The sequence below is a fragment of the Artemia franciscana genome, chromosome 2 (genome assembly GCF_032884065.1).
Source record: "Artemia franciscana chromosome 2, ASM3288406v1, whole genome shotgun sequence".
NCBI lineage: Eukaryota > Metazoa > Arthropoda > Branchiopoda > Anostraca > Artemiidae > Artemia > Artemia franciscana.
The window spans coordinates 25,969,544-25,986,149 of NC_088864.1; the positions used below are offsets into that span (position 1 = coordinate 25,969,544).

Sequence of the window (16,606 nt, forward strand, 5' to 3'; positions counted from 1 at the left end):
GCCTTTTTAAGTAACCGAGAAATTGGAGGGCAACTAGGCCTCCTTCTCCACCCATTATTTCTTAAAATCGTCAGATCAAAACTAAGAGAAAGCCATTTAGCCAAAAAAAGAATTAATATACAAATTTCATTTTAATAATTTATGTGCGGAGAGCCTTAACCAAACATGCATTAATTCAAAAACGTTCAGAAATTAAATAAAAAAAAACCAATTTTTTTAGCTGAAAGTAAGGAGCGACATTAAAACTTAAAACGAACAGAAATTACTCCGTATATGAAATGAGTTGTCCCCTCCGCAATCCCTCGCTCTTTACGCTAAAGTTTGACTCTGCCACAATTCTACTTTTTAAAACAATTTAAAGCTTTAGCGTAAAGAGCGAGGGATTGCGGAGGGGACAACTCATTTCATATACGGAGTAATTTCTGTTCGTTTTAAGTTTTAATGTCGCTCCTTACTTTCAGCTAAAAAAATTGTTTTTTTTTTATTTAATATGACAAAAATTCCAACTGAAAGAAAGAAATAACTTTAAAACTTAAAACGAACATAAATTATTACGTATATCTTTAAAAGATCTTCTCTTTCATTCATTTCAGTCATTTGAGAATTGCTCAACATGTGACTTTCATTTTCACAAAGATAGTTTCGACCTCTTTGGCCGTTTTATAACTATCCCATACGAAATTAGTTCCGCAAATACAGCTAATTTAAGTTACGTGGGAGAATCTTTCCATGGAGGAATTTCTCGTGGGGGAAGGGGATATTCCATGAAGGAGGAGCTGGATTTCTCGACATTATTTAAAAAAACGATCAGCAATTAAATAAAAAACAATTTTTTTTTAACTGAAAGTAAGAAGCAACATTAAAACTTAAAACTTATTTAAAACTTATTATTATGCAAAACGTTTTGAGAAATTAAATAAAAAAAAAACAAGTTTTTTCTTTAACTGAAAGTAAGGAGCGACATTATAATTTAAAACGAACAGGAATTATTCCGTATATGAAAGGGGCTGTCCCCTCCTCAACACCCCGCTCTTTATACTAAAGTTATGAGAAAGAGTCAAACTTTAGCGTAAAGAGCGGGGCATTGAAGAGGGGACAGCCCTTTTCATATACGGAATAATTTCTGTTCGTTTTTAGTTTAAATTTCGCCCCTTACTTTCAGTAAAAAAAACTGTTTTTTTAATTTAATTACACTATAAATGATACTTTATTAATAAGCAAACTCTCGCGACATCAAACTGATGAAGTTGTTGCTTTTTGTCAACTAGCTTTCATTGTATATATATATATATATATATATATATATATATATATATATATATATATATATATATATATATATATATATATATATATATATATATATATATATAAAAACATAAATACATTATAAAAACATACAGCGATGAACCCAACTGGTCTGTCAAATAAAAATGAAACAACAAGTTAACACAATAACAATGCATATGACACATTAATATGATCATTACTATTTTTATTTATTTATGATATCAACGAACGCTGGCACAAAGCTCTTTCTGTAACGCTCAGTTCTTGCATTAATGGAATTTAGAACTGGGATTTTTTCTTGCTTTTGATCGGGGTAAGTGGGGCTTTGGAGGGCAATAAGGGGCTGAGAGTATACACTGAAAACGTGGATCACGACGCAGATTATTCCCGAAATCAGTGCAAAAAGTTACACGTCGGGCTGCCAAGGTAGGAAGGCGGGATTCCTTGAGGAGGAGAATGTAAACTACTTTGCCCTAACCGTAAATAATTATCAGGGCTCTCTTCTGGATAATTTCAAACCTATCGGACTAATCCACCGTAAGGCCAAAATACTACACCGGGCAAGCATATACAAGCAGTGGACGGATAAAAGATATGTAAAGACGGGTATGAAAATTTAGCAAATAGCTTAAGGAGAGACAGAGATGCACTAGCCTGTTTAGCAATAGAGCAAATGCGGGCCTCTCATTTCAAATCGCTAGTCAGTATTATCATTGCGTATATTATCGTTGCGCCTTGCATTATCTTATGTGTCTTATCTACCTTATTTTTTCTGTTTTATTTCATCTGTCTTATCTTACGCTTCGTATTACACTATCTTAATATTGCACATAATGGAAGCGAAATTAGTGCTTTAATCGAGAAAAATATTAAAGTTTTATTTAAATTTTTTTTGTTTTGTTTTAAGAATTTATCATGAAACCTGTGTCACTATTGATGATGGTTAGGAAATTGGGGTGTAATCAACAAAAAAATCCACAAAAATGTGTAATCCACAAAGCTGAACTGGAACGCGGTTAATTGCCGAAAAATAGAGCATTTTGTAAAAATATCATCCCTTCATGACAAAGTACTAAATATTTTTTTCGCACAGTTTTTTAGAGCGTTTTGTTGATTGCTCAGAACTATATTTTTGAAAATAAATTTGTCTTTCCTCATGAACAATCCAGAAACGCATTAAAAATACGAAACAAACATCAAAACACGGGTTGATTTGAAGTTTATTTCGGATTCAGAAATCAAAGACTGCCTAAAAACAATAGCCGCGTTTGGAAGGCGCAATCAATCCTTGAAAGCCTTACGATTATCTATGTCCAATTCTCCCGCGACAGGAATTACTACATTGATGAACAAATGGCACCTTTCCAAGGCATGTAGATTCTGAAACAATGCGTGACAAACATTCTTAATACAGTTGGACTTGATGATTTTGCACTTGCCACCTCCTCAGAACTCATTCTTGACTTCCAAATCTACCAGAAAGCCATCATTTTAGGAGACAATCTGCAAGCATATTGCTTGTTTGCGGGCATTGTACTATACTTGTCTCAAACCCTATCGGCAGACATATACCTCTACTTTGACAGATTCTTCACTTTTGTCAAGCTTCTGGCCATGCTCACTGAAATAAAATAAATGCGACTGGAAATATCATGAAAAACTGTTTGGGTAGCAACGATAAAAAAGTATAATATACCACAGGGGTTAAACATGCCGGCCAAATGTGATTGAGTATTCTCTGGCTTTTCAGACGCGCAGTAAACTCTAACGCTTACATCGTTGAAGTTGACTTATTGGACCGCAGGGTTAGCTATTAACTTTTTGAGACGCGCAGTAAAAAATAGACCATCGGTTTCATCATTTTGTGGATGTAGCACTGGAGAACGCATGAGTTGAAGGGAAATATGAAATTTGATTGAAATATGAAGCAGTTCATTAACTTTCGTTCCAATGTTACCGAATTTCTACTCAATTCTGGAAGATCAGAGCCACAAGGCCGAGATAAGAGCGAAGCAAAACTCTTGGATGAAGCTTACGGATCGTGACTTGAGCTTGAAAAACCTACCAACCCTTCCATGACAATCAAGAGCTGTGCTGCACTTACTAGAACTCTGTAACTTGACAAATGCAATCCGGTACAAATGACAAGAGTGTTGTAAAAGTCAAGATGAATGTGCTCACGGCGCAAATTTATTCTGTGTTTGACAAAATACAACAATTGCTTTAAGAAATTTCACTAGCAGCGAAGGTTTATGTGACAAATCTTTTAACACATGTTTTTTTTTATTCAATACTATCAAGTCGATAGCAGCCCAGTGTTCACACCAGTAAATATCCTCCAGGGGAGCGTAAAGGGGACAAAAATTTTCTTAAGCACCTTACGGTTAACAATGGCTTTTTTTTTACAAAAGTGTTTCCATACTGAAGTCTCAGGAGGTTAAAAAGGCGATGTTATTTGTCTTTCCAGAAATTGCATTTTCTTAATAAATAATGTGATTATTTTATGAAAAAGTTACAAGCGTAAACAAATGAAGTTGAAACGTACTTTTTACTATGGAGTTATAGGAAAGGAATTTCTCTTTTTCTCTCTGCCGTTAAATATTCCAAAATAGGGACTTACGTGTTGGCCGATCCCGAAAATAGCCAGTGATGTATAATATGCGATTGGCCATATTGTAGGAACCTCTTTTGAAATCCCTTGCATAGCACTTGCAGCAGGAAATAGCTCGAATTCTTGTCTCATTACCTATAAGAGAATTTAATGACTAACTTAATAAGATTTGATGTGCCACGTTTAAGTCCATGCAACGGATTACTTCAAAGCAAGTATTCTATTAACAGACATATACTTCAAAACTAAAACAGAATTCAATTCAACTCAGTCAAAGTACTATGTTATAAAAAAATGGCAGCAAAAAAAGAATAAACTGAACAAACAAAGGGATTTCTCAGTTTTGACAAGGATTGTACATTTCAGGCAAATCGGGACTGAAATTTTATAATTGGAGCATGCAGAGCAGCAACCATTTTGTTAATAACTACCGTGGCTCTTCCACACAGTGAAACACAGGAGGCCACATAAAGCTGACGAAACGCTAGTTATTGAAATTTACGCACATCTCAGCAGCCATCACACAGCAAGGTATTTTTTATGAAAAACCCTAGAAATCATTCTACGCCACTTTAACATTGTATATATCATGAATCACCTGACTGGAAACAAGAGACAATCACAAATATTGTACATCAGAGTTAATGCATCAGTCCGTGGAAGTTTTTGGGGATGTAGCACTAGTAGCTATATAGATTTAAAAATTATTTCACATGTTAAACATTCGAATTGTAACTAAGATAACAAACCTATTGACAGCCTAGTGACAGCCACTCAATCAATGTTGAGAACATGTGAGAAAGGGTAGTAGCCAGAACTAAAAGTACAGCTAAACTGACAGTTGGAAGAAGGGCTTCTGAGGAATTCTAGTATTTAAGCCAAGACCTAGTAGCGGATTAGTTACTTAAGTTCGTAAAGCTATTGGTAAGGACAAACAAGCTATCAGGGATTCGGGGTTCATGACCACGGAAGAAAGAAAAACGTCAGCACTAAAGGCTTCATTTCTTAGCAGATTTAAATTCAGATCATTAGCAATAAACACACCATAAACATCAACGAAAGAAGGCCTACAGCAAATTCCCAGAATATTTGCGAGCGTAGGTCAGATCTATGGCAAATTATCCAAAGGACGCCCTAGCACATAAAAGTTAAAAAGACGAAAAGTCCATTTATCACAGCTAACAAGCTTGGCTGGCAGCCTTTACGTCGAACTATCCTAAAGACACTTGTCCCACATCAAACACAGAGTGCCAGATGGTCGGTCAGACAAAATACTCCAATCGCACCTCTCTGATAATTTAATACAACTGACAAAATCAGTCCTTAGGTGTTCATCCTTAATCAGTCCTTAGATGTATAAAAGGAGACAGTTTTCATGTAAAATTTATTATAAAACTATATAGATAGTAAAGAAGCTTTAACGTTAAACAGGTAACCATTTTTTTAATCTACTTTCGATTATCTGATTATCAAGATTAGGTTCTTTATTATACATCTAAACAACCTTCAGCACATAGAGAATTTTCTTTTTGAAGTTTTAGCTTTAAGGGGTCCGCACGACATGATAGGACTTTTTATGGTTCTGTCTTAGGGTTAGGGTTCTGTTAAAAGTTTGGGAACCACTGCTCTAGACCATAGACTCAAGTGAATAGTTTTACGATTCAGTTATACACAGTGATATGTCCATAACTAACAAAGTTCGATAGTGGAGAAATAAAAAAAAATTAACAGATTGAAGATTTATAAAACGTGGAACTAAAATTGACCACTTTGAACAAGTTACTTTATATAATATAGCAAATAAAATTAAGACCGGGAACTTACCATATATCCACTGACTTCTTTCCGTTGCTGCAGAATCCTTCCTCCAAGGAGGTACATAGTAACAAGAGAATTTTTGAGGGGTGCTCTTTCCTTTTCAAGGTGCCCAAACATGGACGAAACTGGCTCGAGGCTTTTATATGTTTCACCCGTTTCTGAAAATGAAATTATCTTTTGTTCAGATGGCAATAGGTCTAATTGAAAGGGGCAAAAACAAAAAGCAATTCCTTCTGAATTAACTTTAAACAGTATGTATGGTATACTAATATAAGCGTAACGTATCACTTCCCTATAACCATCGGCATTGGACATAGCTTATTCTGTTAGTCATAAGAAACCTCTCCCAACATCTTCCAAACATTCTTTAGAAACACTTGAGTTTTTTTTATGTTGTCCATGGAAGACGAAGTGATATACAGTATTTCCGATTTTAAATTTTAAAAATTATTTTCAAATGTTAAATATTCGAACTGCAACTAAGATAACAAAACTTAGAAGGAACATAAATTATTGTGAAGGAAGAACTCGAACCCAAAAAGAACAAAATTAGCGCAAACATGTGATTACGGCCCTCTTCAAACCCTTCAAATGACAGTTGCTATTTGGTTTTACGAAATGGTCCTTAGATTTTACACTTTACTGAAAGCCAAAATATTCTGTAACAATATTATTTTCTGCATTATCAAAATGAAAAAAATGTATCTCAAAATAACCAAACTTAAAGGTTAAAAGGAATATCAAAATAAATTATGCAGTCTGTTTTAATAAGACATTAAGCTCCAGAAACATTGTGTTATTTCTAAATCGATTCCTTTTAAGTGCATTGAAGAATTAACTTGGTAGACAGAAGTCAAACGATCTATATGGTTTCAGTAAATGCCACCCACTCTGGGCGATTAGTGGTTTGATGAAGGAGCCGACACTGCACTAGTAATTCAGAACCTTAGTGTGATCTGATTTTGGACATTCACAATTTTATATTAATGTTTAGAGCTTGATCACTCATGAACGTTCCCTAAGTAAACCCCGAATGATGGTGAATAAAAAGGGGTACTGCATGTCTATATCTGTTTATTTGGGGAAGGGCAAAGTTTTAGGGGACGATGGCCCATGAGCATCACTTTGTCCCTTCGATCATACAGGTTAAGAATTCTTGTATTACTTTTATTTCATCAAGGTGTCATATCTACAATGTAACTGAAAGTATTACATTTTGGACTTCTATGTTGGAGCAACAACGCCAGAGTTGTCATCAAACAGCTCAGAAGCACTTCAAAATCAATTTTGGCAGGGGGTCAAAAAACTGTTTGTGAAATATGTAACTGATTTGTTCTTCTAAAATATTTACATAGCAATCTTAATTACTTGTTGTCACTAACGTGTAATAATTTGGGATCATTTCCCAAAAAATATCTAAATGGCCAGGAGTAAAAAACAAGAGCCAAGAGCTCATATGGCACTTGTGACGAGGTCGGAAGAGCCAAGAGCTCATATGGCATTTCTAACGAAGTCGGAACCTAAAATTAGACTCGGTATTAGAGTTATTGATTTTGCTGTTCTTTGTTCACTGATAGTTATTACAAAGATAAAATGGGGGGACCAGCTGAGACCCTCCTCCGGAAGGTCGAATCGGGGAAACGACTGTTATCAACTCAATTTGTGCAGGTCCCTGACCATTCTACCAATTTTTATCGTCCTAGCGCGTCAAGAAGCACCAAACTCGCTAAAGCACTGGAAATCCCCCCAACTCCCCCAAAGAGAGCAGATCCGGTTCGCTTATGTCAATCAAGTATCTAGGACTTGTACTTATTCTTCCCACCAAGTTTGATCCCAATCTCTCCACTCTCCACAAAATTTCCAGTTCTCCCCTCCAACTCCCTTCAGTATCACCGGATCCGGTCGGGAATTAAAATAAGAGCTCTGAGACATGAGGTCCTTCTAAATATAAATTTCATTAAGATTCAATAACCCGTTCGTAAGTTAAAAATCCCTAATTTTTTCTAATTTTTCCGAATTAACCGTCCTTCCACTCCCCCCTCCCCCCCAGATGGTCGAATCGGGGAAGCGACTATTTCTAAGTTAATCTGGTACGGTCCATGATATGCCTGCCAACTTTCAGCGAGTTGGGGGAGAAACTGTTGCTCCCCGAGAAAGAGCAACTGTTGCTCTTTGCAACTGTTGCTCTTTGATTCTCATTGAAGTAACTCAAATAGCTGCTTTTCCCTACGTGGATAAGTAGCGACAATTGTATTTATTATTATTGGTGGTGGTTTTATTTGTTTTTAGATTAGTTTTCTTTTAATTTTGTAATTTTTTATCTTGTGCTGAGGACGCCTTGTATGGATACAGGCGAAATATCTGCGTTGTTTTAGTCTTTCCTCTCTACTGGCTGTCGTCTCGTTTGAAGTTTTCTTTTTGTAGAGTTTTATCTCTCTTTGTTGTTTTTTGCACGCTAGCATTGCAATGCTAGGCTCATATCTGTAATCAGATTACATAAAAAAAAAACTAGTTTTTCTAACTGAAAGTAAGGAGCGACATTAAAACTTAAAACGAACAGAAATTACTCCGTATATGAAATGGGTTGTCCCATCCGCAATCCCTCGCTCTTTATGCTAAAGCTTTTAATTGTTTTAAAAAGCAGAATTGTGGTAAAGAGTCAAACTTTAGCGTAAAGAGCGAGGGATTGCGGAGGGGACAACCCATTTCATATACGGAGTAATTTCTGTTCGTTTTAAGTTTTAATGTCGCTCCTTACTTTCAGTTTGAAAAACTAGTTTTTTTATGTAATTTCTGAACGTTTTTGAATTAATGCATGTTTGATTTTGGCTCTCCACACATAAATTATTAAAATGAAATTTACATTTTAATTCCTTTTTTGGCTAAATGGCTTTCTCTTAGTTCTGATCAGACGATTTTGAGAAATAAGGGATGGGGAAGGAGGCCTAGTTGCCATGCAATTTTTCGGTTACACAAAAAGGCAACTATAAATTTTAATTTTTAACGAATTTTTTTATTAGTAAAAATATACGTAACTTATGAATTAACTTACGTAACAAACTTTTATATTCTTAAATTTTTATTATGTATATGAGGGGGTTTGTACCCTCGTTAATACCTCGCTCTTTACACTAAATCGTAAGTTTTGTGCCGATTCTTTAAGAATGACCCCTGAATCAGAAAGGCCGTAGAATAAATAGTTGAAATTACTAAAAATACTATAGCATAAAGAGCGAGGTATTTATATCCTCCTAAATACCTCGCTCTTTATGCTAAAGTATTTTTAGAACCCCTCATATGCGTAATAATCTCTGTTCGTTTTAAGTTTCAATGCTACTCCTTAATTTCAATTGAAAAAACTTTTCCATGTTTATTTTTTCATTGTTTTTTTTTATAGTAATTTTTGAAAACCCTGCGCCCTTTTCATTGAATTTTTCTTCCCCCATGACATATTTCTCCAAGGAAAGCTCCTCCCACATAGCCCCCTCCCCTCAACCCCACCCCCAAAACCAAAAAAAAATCCCCTGAAAACGACTGTACACTTCCCAATAACCATTATTATATGTAAACACTGGTCGAAGTTTGTAAATTGCAGCCCCACCCCCAGGGACTGTGGGGGAGTAAGTCATTCCCAAAGACATAGTTATTATGGTTTTTGACTATGCGGAACAAAATGGCTGTCTCAAAATTTTGATCTGTTGACTTTGGAGAAAAAATGAGCGTAGGAGGGGGCCTAGGTGCCCACCAATTTTTTTGGTCACTTAAAAAGGGCACTAGAACTTTTCATTTCCGTTAGAATGAGCCCTCTTGCAACATTCTAGGACCACTTGGTCGATACGATGACCCCTGGAAAAAACAAACAAGCAAACAAACAAATAAACACGCACCCGTGATTTGTCTTCTGGCAAAAAATACGAAATTCCACATTTTTGTAGATAGGAGCTTGAAAATTTTTCTATAGGGTTCTCTGATACGCCGAATGCGATGGTGTAATTTTCGTTAAGATTCTGTGACTTTTAGGGGGTGTTTTCCCCTATTTTCTAAAATAAGACAAATTTTCTCAGGCTCGTAACTATTGATGACAAAGACCAAATTTGATGAAACTTATATATTTTAAATCAGCATGAAAATCCGATTCTTTTGATGTATATTTTAGCATCAAAATTCCGTTATTTAGAGTTTCGTTTACTATTGAGCCGGGTCACTCCTTACTACAGTTCGTTACCACGAACTGTTTGATAGGACATGTGTCTAATATTTTCATAAAGCCGTTTTAGCAAGAACCACCTAGTTTATCTACTTGGGTATGTCGTACATGTGAAATTCGGAAATTCCCAAAATCCAACAAAGACATGGTGCCTCCTACCGGTATTTGTAAAATGACTATTTATTAACCAATATATAGCCTTTATGGACCTGTGCAATTGTGTACACAGCAAAGTAAATAATTAGGACAATCTTTTTTCCTCAAAAATAACAGTAAAAATGTTGAAAAAATGGATTGGTATCCTTTGATAGTGAAATTTGAGGCATATTGGCAGGTCTCGTGTAAACTTCCCCAAATACATCGCTAAATCTTGCAGTATTCGAGGAAACAATACTGTTTTTCAATTAAAATTTCCTCAGGGTGAAAATTCCTAGAGTGAAGTTTCAAATCATAGGTAGCTTAATAGCGTTGCGAAAGTAAAGAGCGATGTGGGCACAGTGTATTTTTTTTTTTATCAAGACAATCCGTATAGAAAATTGAAAATTGTAGTGCCCTTTTTAAGAGTAAAAAGTGATTGGAGGACAACCAGCCCCCCTCTCATGCCCATCAGTTTTCAAAACACAATCAGTCAAAATTTTGAGATAGACATTTTGTTAAAAGGTCCAGTAACTATGTCTCTGGGGATTTCTACCACCCCCCACCCCCCAGCCCTCGTGGCAAGGGCTGAAGATATGCAGCTCGCTCATTGTTTACATATAGTATTTGTTCTGGAGATTTTTGGCCATGTTTGACATTTGTGTCAAAAACGACAAAGGATATTCAGGACAACCTTTCAGAGAATTTTGAGGAGTGTTGAACTAAACCGAAATATGTTACGTGCATACGAGTTATCAAAAGGGCCTAGTTCAGGTATGACCGAGTGTATTAATTTGGAACTTTCAGGAAATGATGAGGGGAATGATAAATTGACCACAAAGGCAATATTTGCACGCTACTACTACTACTACTACTACTACGATTACTATTACTACTATCACTACTACTACTGCTACCACTACAAATACTGCTTCTGTAATAATCAAACAGTTCGTGGTAACGAACTGTAGTAAGGAGCGACCCGGCTCAATAGTAAATGAAACTCTAAAAAAACGGAATTTTGATGCTAAAATATACATCAAAAGAATCAGATTTTCATGCTGATTTTAAATATATAAGTTTCATCAAATTTAGTCTTTGTCATCAAAAGTTACGAGCCTGGAAAAATTTGCCTTATTTTAGAAAATAGGGGAAAACACCCCCCTAAAAGTCACAGAATCTTAACGAAAATCACACCATCGCATTCGGCGTATCAGAGAACCCTATAGCAAAAGTTTTAAGCTCCTATCTACAAAAATGTGGAATTTCGTATTTTTTGCCAGAAGACAAATCACGGGTGCGTGTTTATTTGTTTTTTGTTTTTGTTTTTTGTTTTTTCCAGGGGTCATCGTATTGACCAAGTGGTCCTAGAATGTCGCAAGAGGGCTCATTCTAACGGAAATGAAAAGTTCTAGTGCCCTTTTTAAGTGACCAAAAAATTGGAGGGCACCTACGCCCCCTCCCACGCTCATTTTTTCTCCAAAGTCAACAGATCAAAATTTTGAGATAGCTATTTTGTTCCGCTTAGTCAAAAACCATAATAACTATGTCTTCGGGAATGACTTACTCCCCCACAGTCCCTAGGGGAGGGGCTGCAAGTTACAAACTTCGACCAGTTTTTACATATAATAATGGTTATTGGCAAGTGTACAGTCGTTTTCAGGGGATTTTTTTTTGGTTTTGGGGGTGGGGTTGAGGGGAGGGGGCTATGTGGGAGGATCTTTCCTTGGAGAAATATGTCATAGGGAACAGAAATTCAATGAAAAGGGCGCAGGATTTTCTAAAATTACTATTAAAAAAACAATGAAAAAATAAACATGGAAAAGTTTTTTCAATTGAAAGTAAAGAGTAGCATTGAAACTTAAAACGAACAGAGATTATTACGCATATGAGGGGTTCTAAAAATACTTTAGCATAAAGAGTGAGGTATTTAGGAGGAGATATGCTATAGTATTTTTAGTAATTTCAACTATTTATTCTACGGCCTTTCTGATTCAGGGGTCATTCTTAAAGAATTGGGACAAAACTTACGATTTAGTGTAAAGAACGAGGTATTAACGAGGGTACAAACCCCCTCATATACATAATAAAAATTAAAGAATATAAAAGTTTGTTACGTAAGTTAATTCTTAAGTTACGTATATTTTTTACTAATACAAAAATTTGTTAAAAATTAAAATTTATAGTTGCCTTTTTATGTAAACCGAAAAAAATTGCATGGCAACTAGGCCTCCTTCCCCATCCCTTATTTCTCAAAGTCGTCTGATCAAAACTAAGAGAAAGCCATTTAGCCAAAAAAGGAATTAATATGCAAATTTCATTTTAATAATTTATGTGTGGAGAGCCAAAATCAAACATGCATTAATTCAAAAACGTTCAGAAATTACATAAAAAAAACTTGTTTTTTTAACTGAAAGTAAGGAGCGACATTAAAACTTAAAACGAACAGAAATTACTCCGTATATGAAATGGGTTGTCCCCTCCACAATCCCTCGCTCTTTACGCTAAAGCTTTTAATTGTTTTAAAAAGCAGAATTGTGGCAAAGAGTCAAACTTTAGCGTAAAGAGCGAGGGATTGCAGAGGGGACAACCCATTTCATATACGGAGTAATTTCTGTTCGTTTTAAGTTTTAATGTCGCTCCTTACTTTCAGTTAAAAAAAACTAGTTTTTTTTTATGTAATCACTACCAAGGCTGAAGATATTGAAGCGAAAGTGTTGAGGAGAATGTCGAAATAGATCAGAGCATACTATGTACATACAGATTTTCAAAAGGACATATGAGCAGTATCCTTGGAACGGCTTACCGCATCAAGCTGAAAATTTCAGGGCATCGTAAGTGGTGCGTTCAACTGACCAAAACGCAAGATGTAAATGCTACTATTGCTATTAATACCGATACTACTACTGTTCTAACTACTACTTGTACAACACTACTAATGCTACTACTACTCCTACAACTACCACTACTACTATGATAATAGTACTATTATGGCTAAGGATATAATAGTGAAAATTTTAGAGAATATTGAGGAAAAATTTAGACTAAATTAAAACATTATGTGTGTGCGGATTGTCAAAAATAGCTCCTCTCAGGAATGGATTAGGGTATTAAGTTGGAACTTTTAGGGAATACTTGTGGGGGAAGACCAACTGACCAATGGTCAGTGTGTCCACGCTACTAATACTACCACCGCTGCCACTATTACTACTCCAACTACTACTTCTATTGCAACTACTACTAAGGGTATGAGCATTGAGATGAAAATTTAAGGTGAAAATTTCAAGTGTTAAAGGGAAAGTTGAACTAAATCAAAACACACTATACAGGTTATGAAAAGGGCATATCGATAATAACGGCTAAATGTATTAAGTTGAAACTTGCAGGGTTTGATGAGGGGGATATTTGACTGAACAAAAGGCAATATGTTAATATTACTACTTCTACTAGTACTACTAACTAGGACTTCTACTAATACTACTACTACTGTGACTGCTATTAGAACTATGGCTAAGGGTATGAAGGTGAAATTTTCAGTGGATATTGAGGGGGGTAGTTGAACTGAATCCCAAAACACCGTCTACATGCAGGTTGTCAAAACAGCGTATCTGCAATATCTTAGGAACGGCTTGGTGTTTAAAGTTGAAACTTACATGGATTTTTAGAGGGATATTGAACAAGCCAAAAGGCAATATTTTCATCCCATTGCTACTACTACTGCTACTACTGCTGCTGCTACTACTACTGCCACTATTATTACTACTACCGATATTAAAGCTAAAGCTACTACTACTATTACTACTGGTAGTACTACTACTGCCACTGAAGCTATGGGTATTAAGGCAAAAATGTTGGGGAATGTTGAAACAATGTGGATACTAATAATACTACTACTACAACTGTTGCTATTATTGAGGCTAAGGGAATTAAGGTGAAGCTTTCAAGGAATGTTTAGGCGGATGTTGAACAAAAAAAAAATGAACTATAAGCATGCTGATTGTCGAAAGGATTTAACTGCAATATCTTAGAAACGGGTTGCCTTATTAAGTTGTAAATTTCAGGGGTAACGAAAAGGCACTATGTGAATACTACTAATATTACTACTACGATTGGTATAATATTGGGTATTAAGATGAAACTTTTAGGGGGCGTTTAAGGGGAGCTTTAGTTAAGCGTGAAAAATTACATGCATGAAGGTTTACAAAATGGCATATAAGCAATATTATGAGCAGAGGAGCGCTATCACAGAAACTTTTAAAGCAGCTCATTCGATTGGAAACTAAAAGCTCTACTGCTCTTTTTGAGAGTAAAAAGTGATTGGAGGAAAAGCAGTCCCTTTGAAGCCCAATAATTCTCCAAACACATCCAATCAAAATTTTGAGATATCCATTTTGTTAAACATAGTTGAAAGGTCCAGTAACTATGTTTCTTGGGATGTCAAACCCCAACAGTCCTCAGAGTAAGGGTTTTAAGTTATGAAATTTCCCCATTATCTATATTGGGAAGAGAGCATGTTTGACCTTTGGTGTTCAAAAAGGCAAAGTGCATTCAAGTGAAGCTTTCAGAGAACGTTGAGGGGAGTGTTGGACTAAATCAAAACATGTTTTGCGCACACAGGTTGTCAAAAGGGGGGAACTCAGGAGTGACGTAGGTGTTTAAGTGGGAACTTTATGTGGATGATGAGGGGGGAGTGATCAATTGACCAAGGGCATGTTGAGGGGGATGTTGAACTAACCAAAACGCACAAAGTGCATATTACCACTATTACTACCATTACGACTGCTACGACTACTGCTTCTACTGAGGCTAATGATATTAAGACGAAACTTTCAGGAAACATTTACAGATATTTTGAAGCAAATCAAAACATATTGTGTGTATTCAGGTTGCCAAAAGGATATATGGGCCATTTCTCTGAGTTACTTAGAATATTAAGTTGAAACTTTTAGGGCGTATTGAGAGGGACGTTGAACAAACCAAAAGGCACTCTGTCCATGCTGCTGTTACTACTACTACTGCTGCTACTATTGCTATTACTCCTACGACGACTACTAATGAGACTAACGATAGTAAGTTGAAACTTTCAAAGAATTTTTAGGGGGTTGTTAAACTAAATGAAAATACAAAAGAACGTATCATCAGTATCCCAAGAATGGTCTAGGGTATTAAGTTGAAAGTTTTAGGACATGTTAAGGGGGATGTTGAACTTGTCAAATACAAAATATGCCTACTACAACAACTACCAACACTACTATTAAAACTGCTACTACTATTACTACTAGAACTACTACTACTGCTACGACTGATGCTGCTACAACTACTACTACGATGACTACTGCTAGCACTACTAGCGATGACTACTGCTGAAGCTAAGGGTATTAAAGTGAAACTCTCAGGGACGTTGAAGAAGATAGCGACCTAAATTCTAACACGCAATGTAAATGCAAGTTATTAAACGGCCGTAAAAAATTTATCTCAGGAATGGCTTAGAGCACTAAGTTGAAAGTTCAGTGCATGTTGAGGCGGATTTTGAAGCAACCAAAAGGTACTATATGAACACTATTACTACTAATTCTACTACTAACTCCGAGAGTATTAAGGAGACATTTTCATAAGATTTTAGTGGGCATGTTAAATTAATTTGAAACAGGCTACATGTGTGCAGACTGTCAAACGCCCGTATCAGCAGTATATCAAGGAAGGCTTAGAGTATTAGGGTGAAACTTGCAGAGCATGCTGAGGGGTATGTTGAATTAATAAAAATGCACTATATGCATACTGTTACTATTAGTATTAGTAGTAATACAACTGCAGTTAGTGCTAATACTACTAAGGCTAATGGTATTAGTGTGGAACTTTCAGTGACTGTTGAGGGGGATGTTGGGCTAAATCAAAACACATTTGCATGTAATTTATCAACAAGACGTATCAGAAATGTATTAGAAACGGCTTAAGATATAAATTTGAAACTATCAGGGCATGAGGAAGGGATATTCTACTAGACCAAAAAGGCGCAATGCGAATATCATTACTGCTTACTACTAATACTACTGCTGCTATCACTAATATTACTTCTATTGCTCCTACTATTACTTTTGCTAGGGTAAATAATAAGACACTATATATATACTAGTTGCCAATAAGGCGTCTAAGTTATATCTCAAGAACGACTGAGGGTATTAACTTGAAACTTTCAAATTACTGCTATTGCTATTTTGCTCTTGCAATTGAACTATATCAAAACAGTACAAGTGCTTCCAGGTTGTAAAAATACCATAGATTCAATATTTTGGAACTGGTACTAAGTTATATTTTACAGGAAAAACTGAGAGGGTGTAAAACTAAATTAAACAACACTATGTGTATTCAGATTTCCAAAAGGGCGTGTGTTATTAAAAATTGTTGAAAATGTTCTCCAATATATAAAAAGTAAGCCTTTAAAATGAAAAGAAAAGATTTAAAATATTCTTTTCCTTTCCAATGAAAAAGACTCAGTCAATTAAAAAGAACAGAAATTAATAATAATAATAAAAATCCACGAAACA

The 16,606-nt window shown here is 35.6% G+C and overlaps 1 protein-coding gene across 1 annotated transcript in view; it reads right to left on the reverse strand.

Moving 5' to 3' along the window:
* Positions 1 to 16,606, reverse strand: part of LOC136039342 (sodium-dependent transporter bedraggled-like) — a 129,232-nt gene that overhangs the window by 36,677 nt on the left and 75,949 nt on the right. Inside the window, exons 12-13 of the mRNA XM_065722977.1 lie at positions 5,726 to 5,877; positions 3,911 to 4,036 (exon numbers count right to left, since the gene is read on the reverse strand). Of these exons, the coding sequence (XP_065579049.1) occupies positions 3,911 to 4,036; positions 5,726 to 5,877 (278 nt within the window). The remainder of the gene's footprint in view (positions 1 to 3,910; positions 4,037 to 5,725; positions 5,878 to 16,606) is intronic.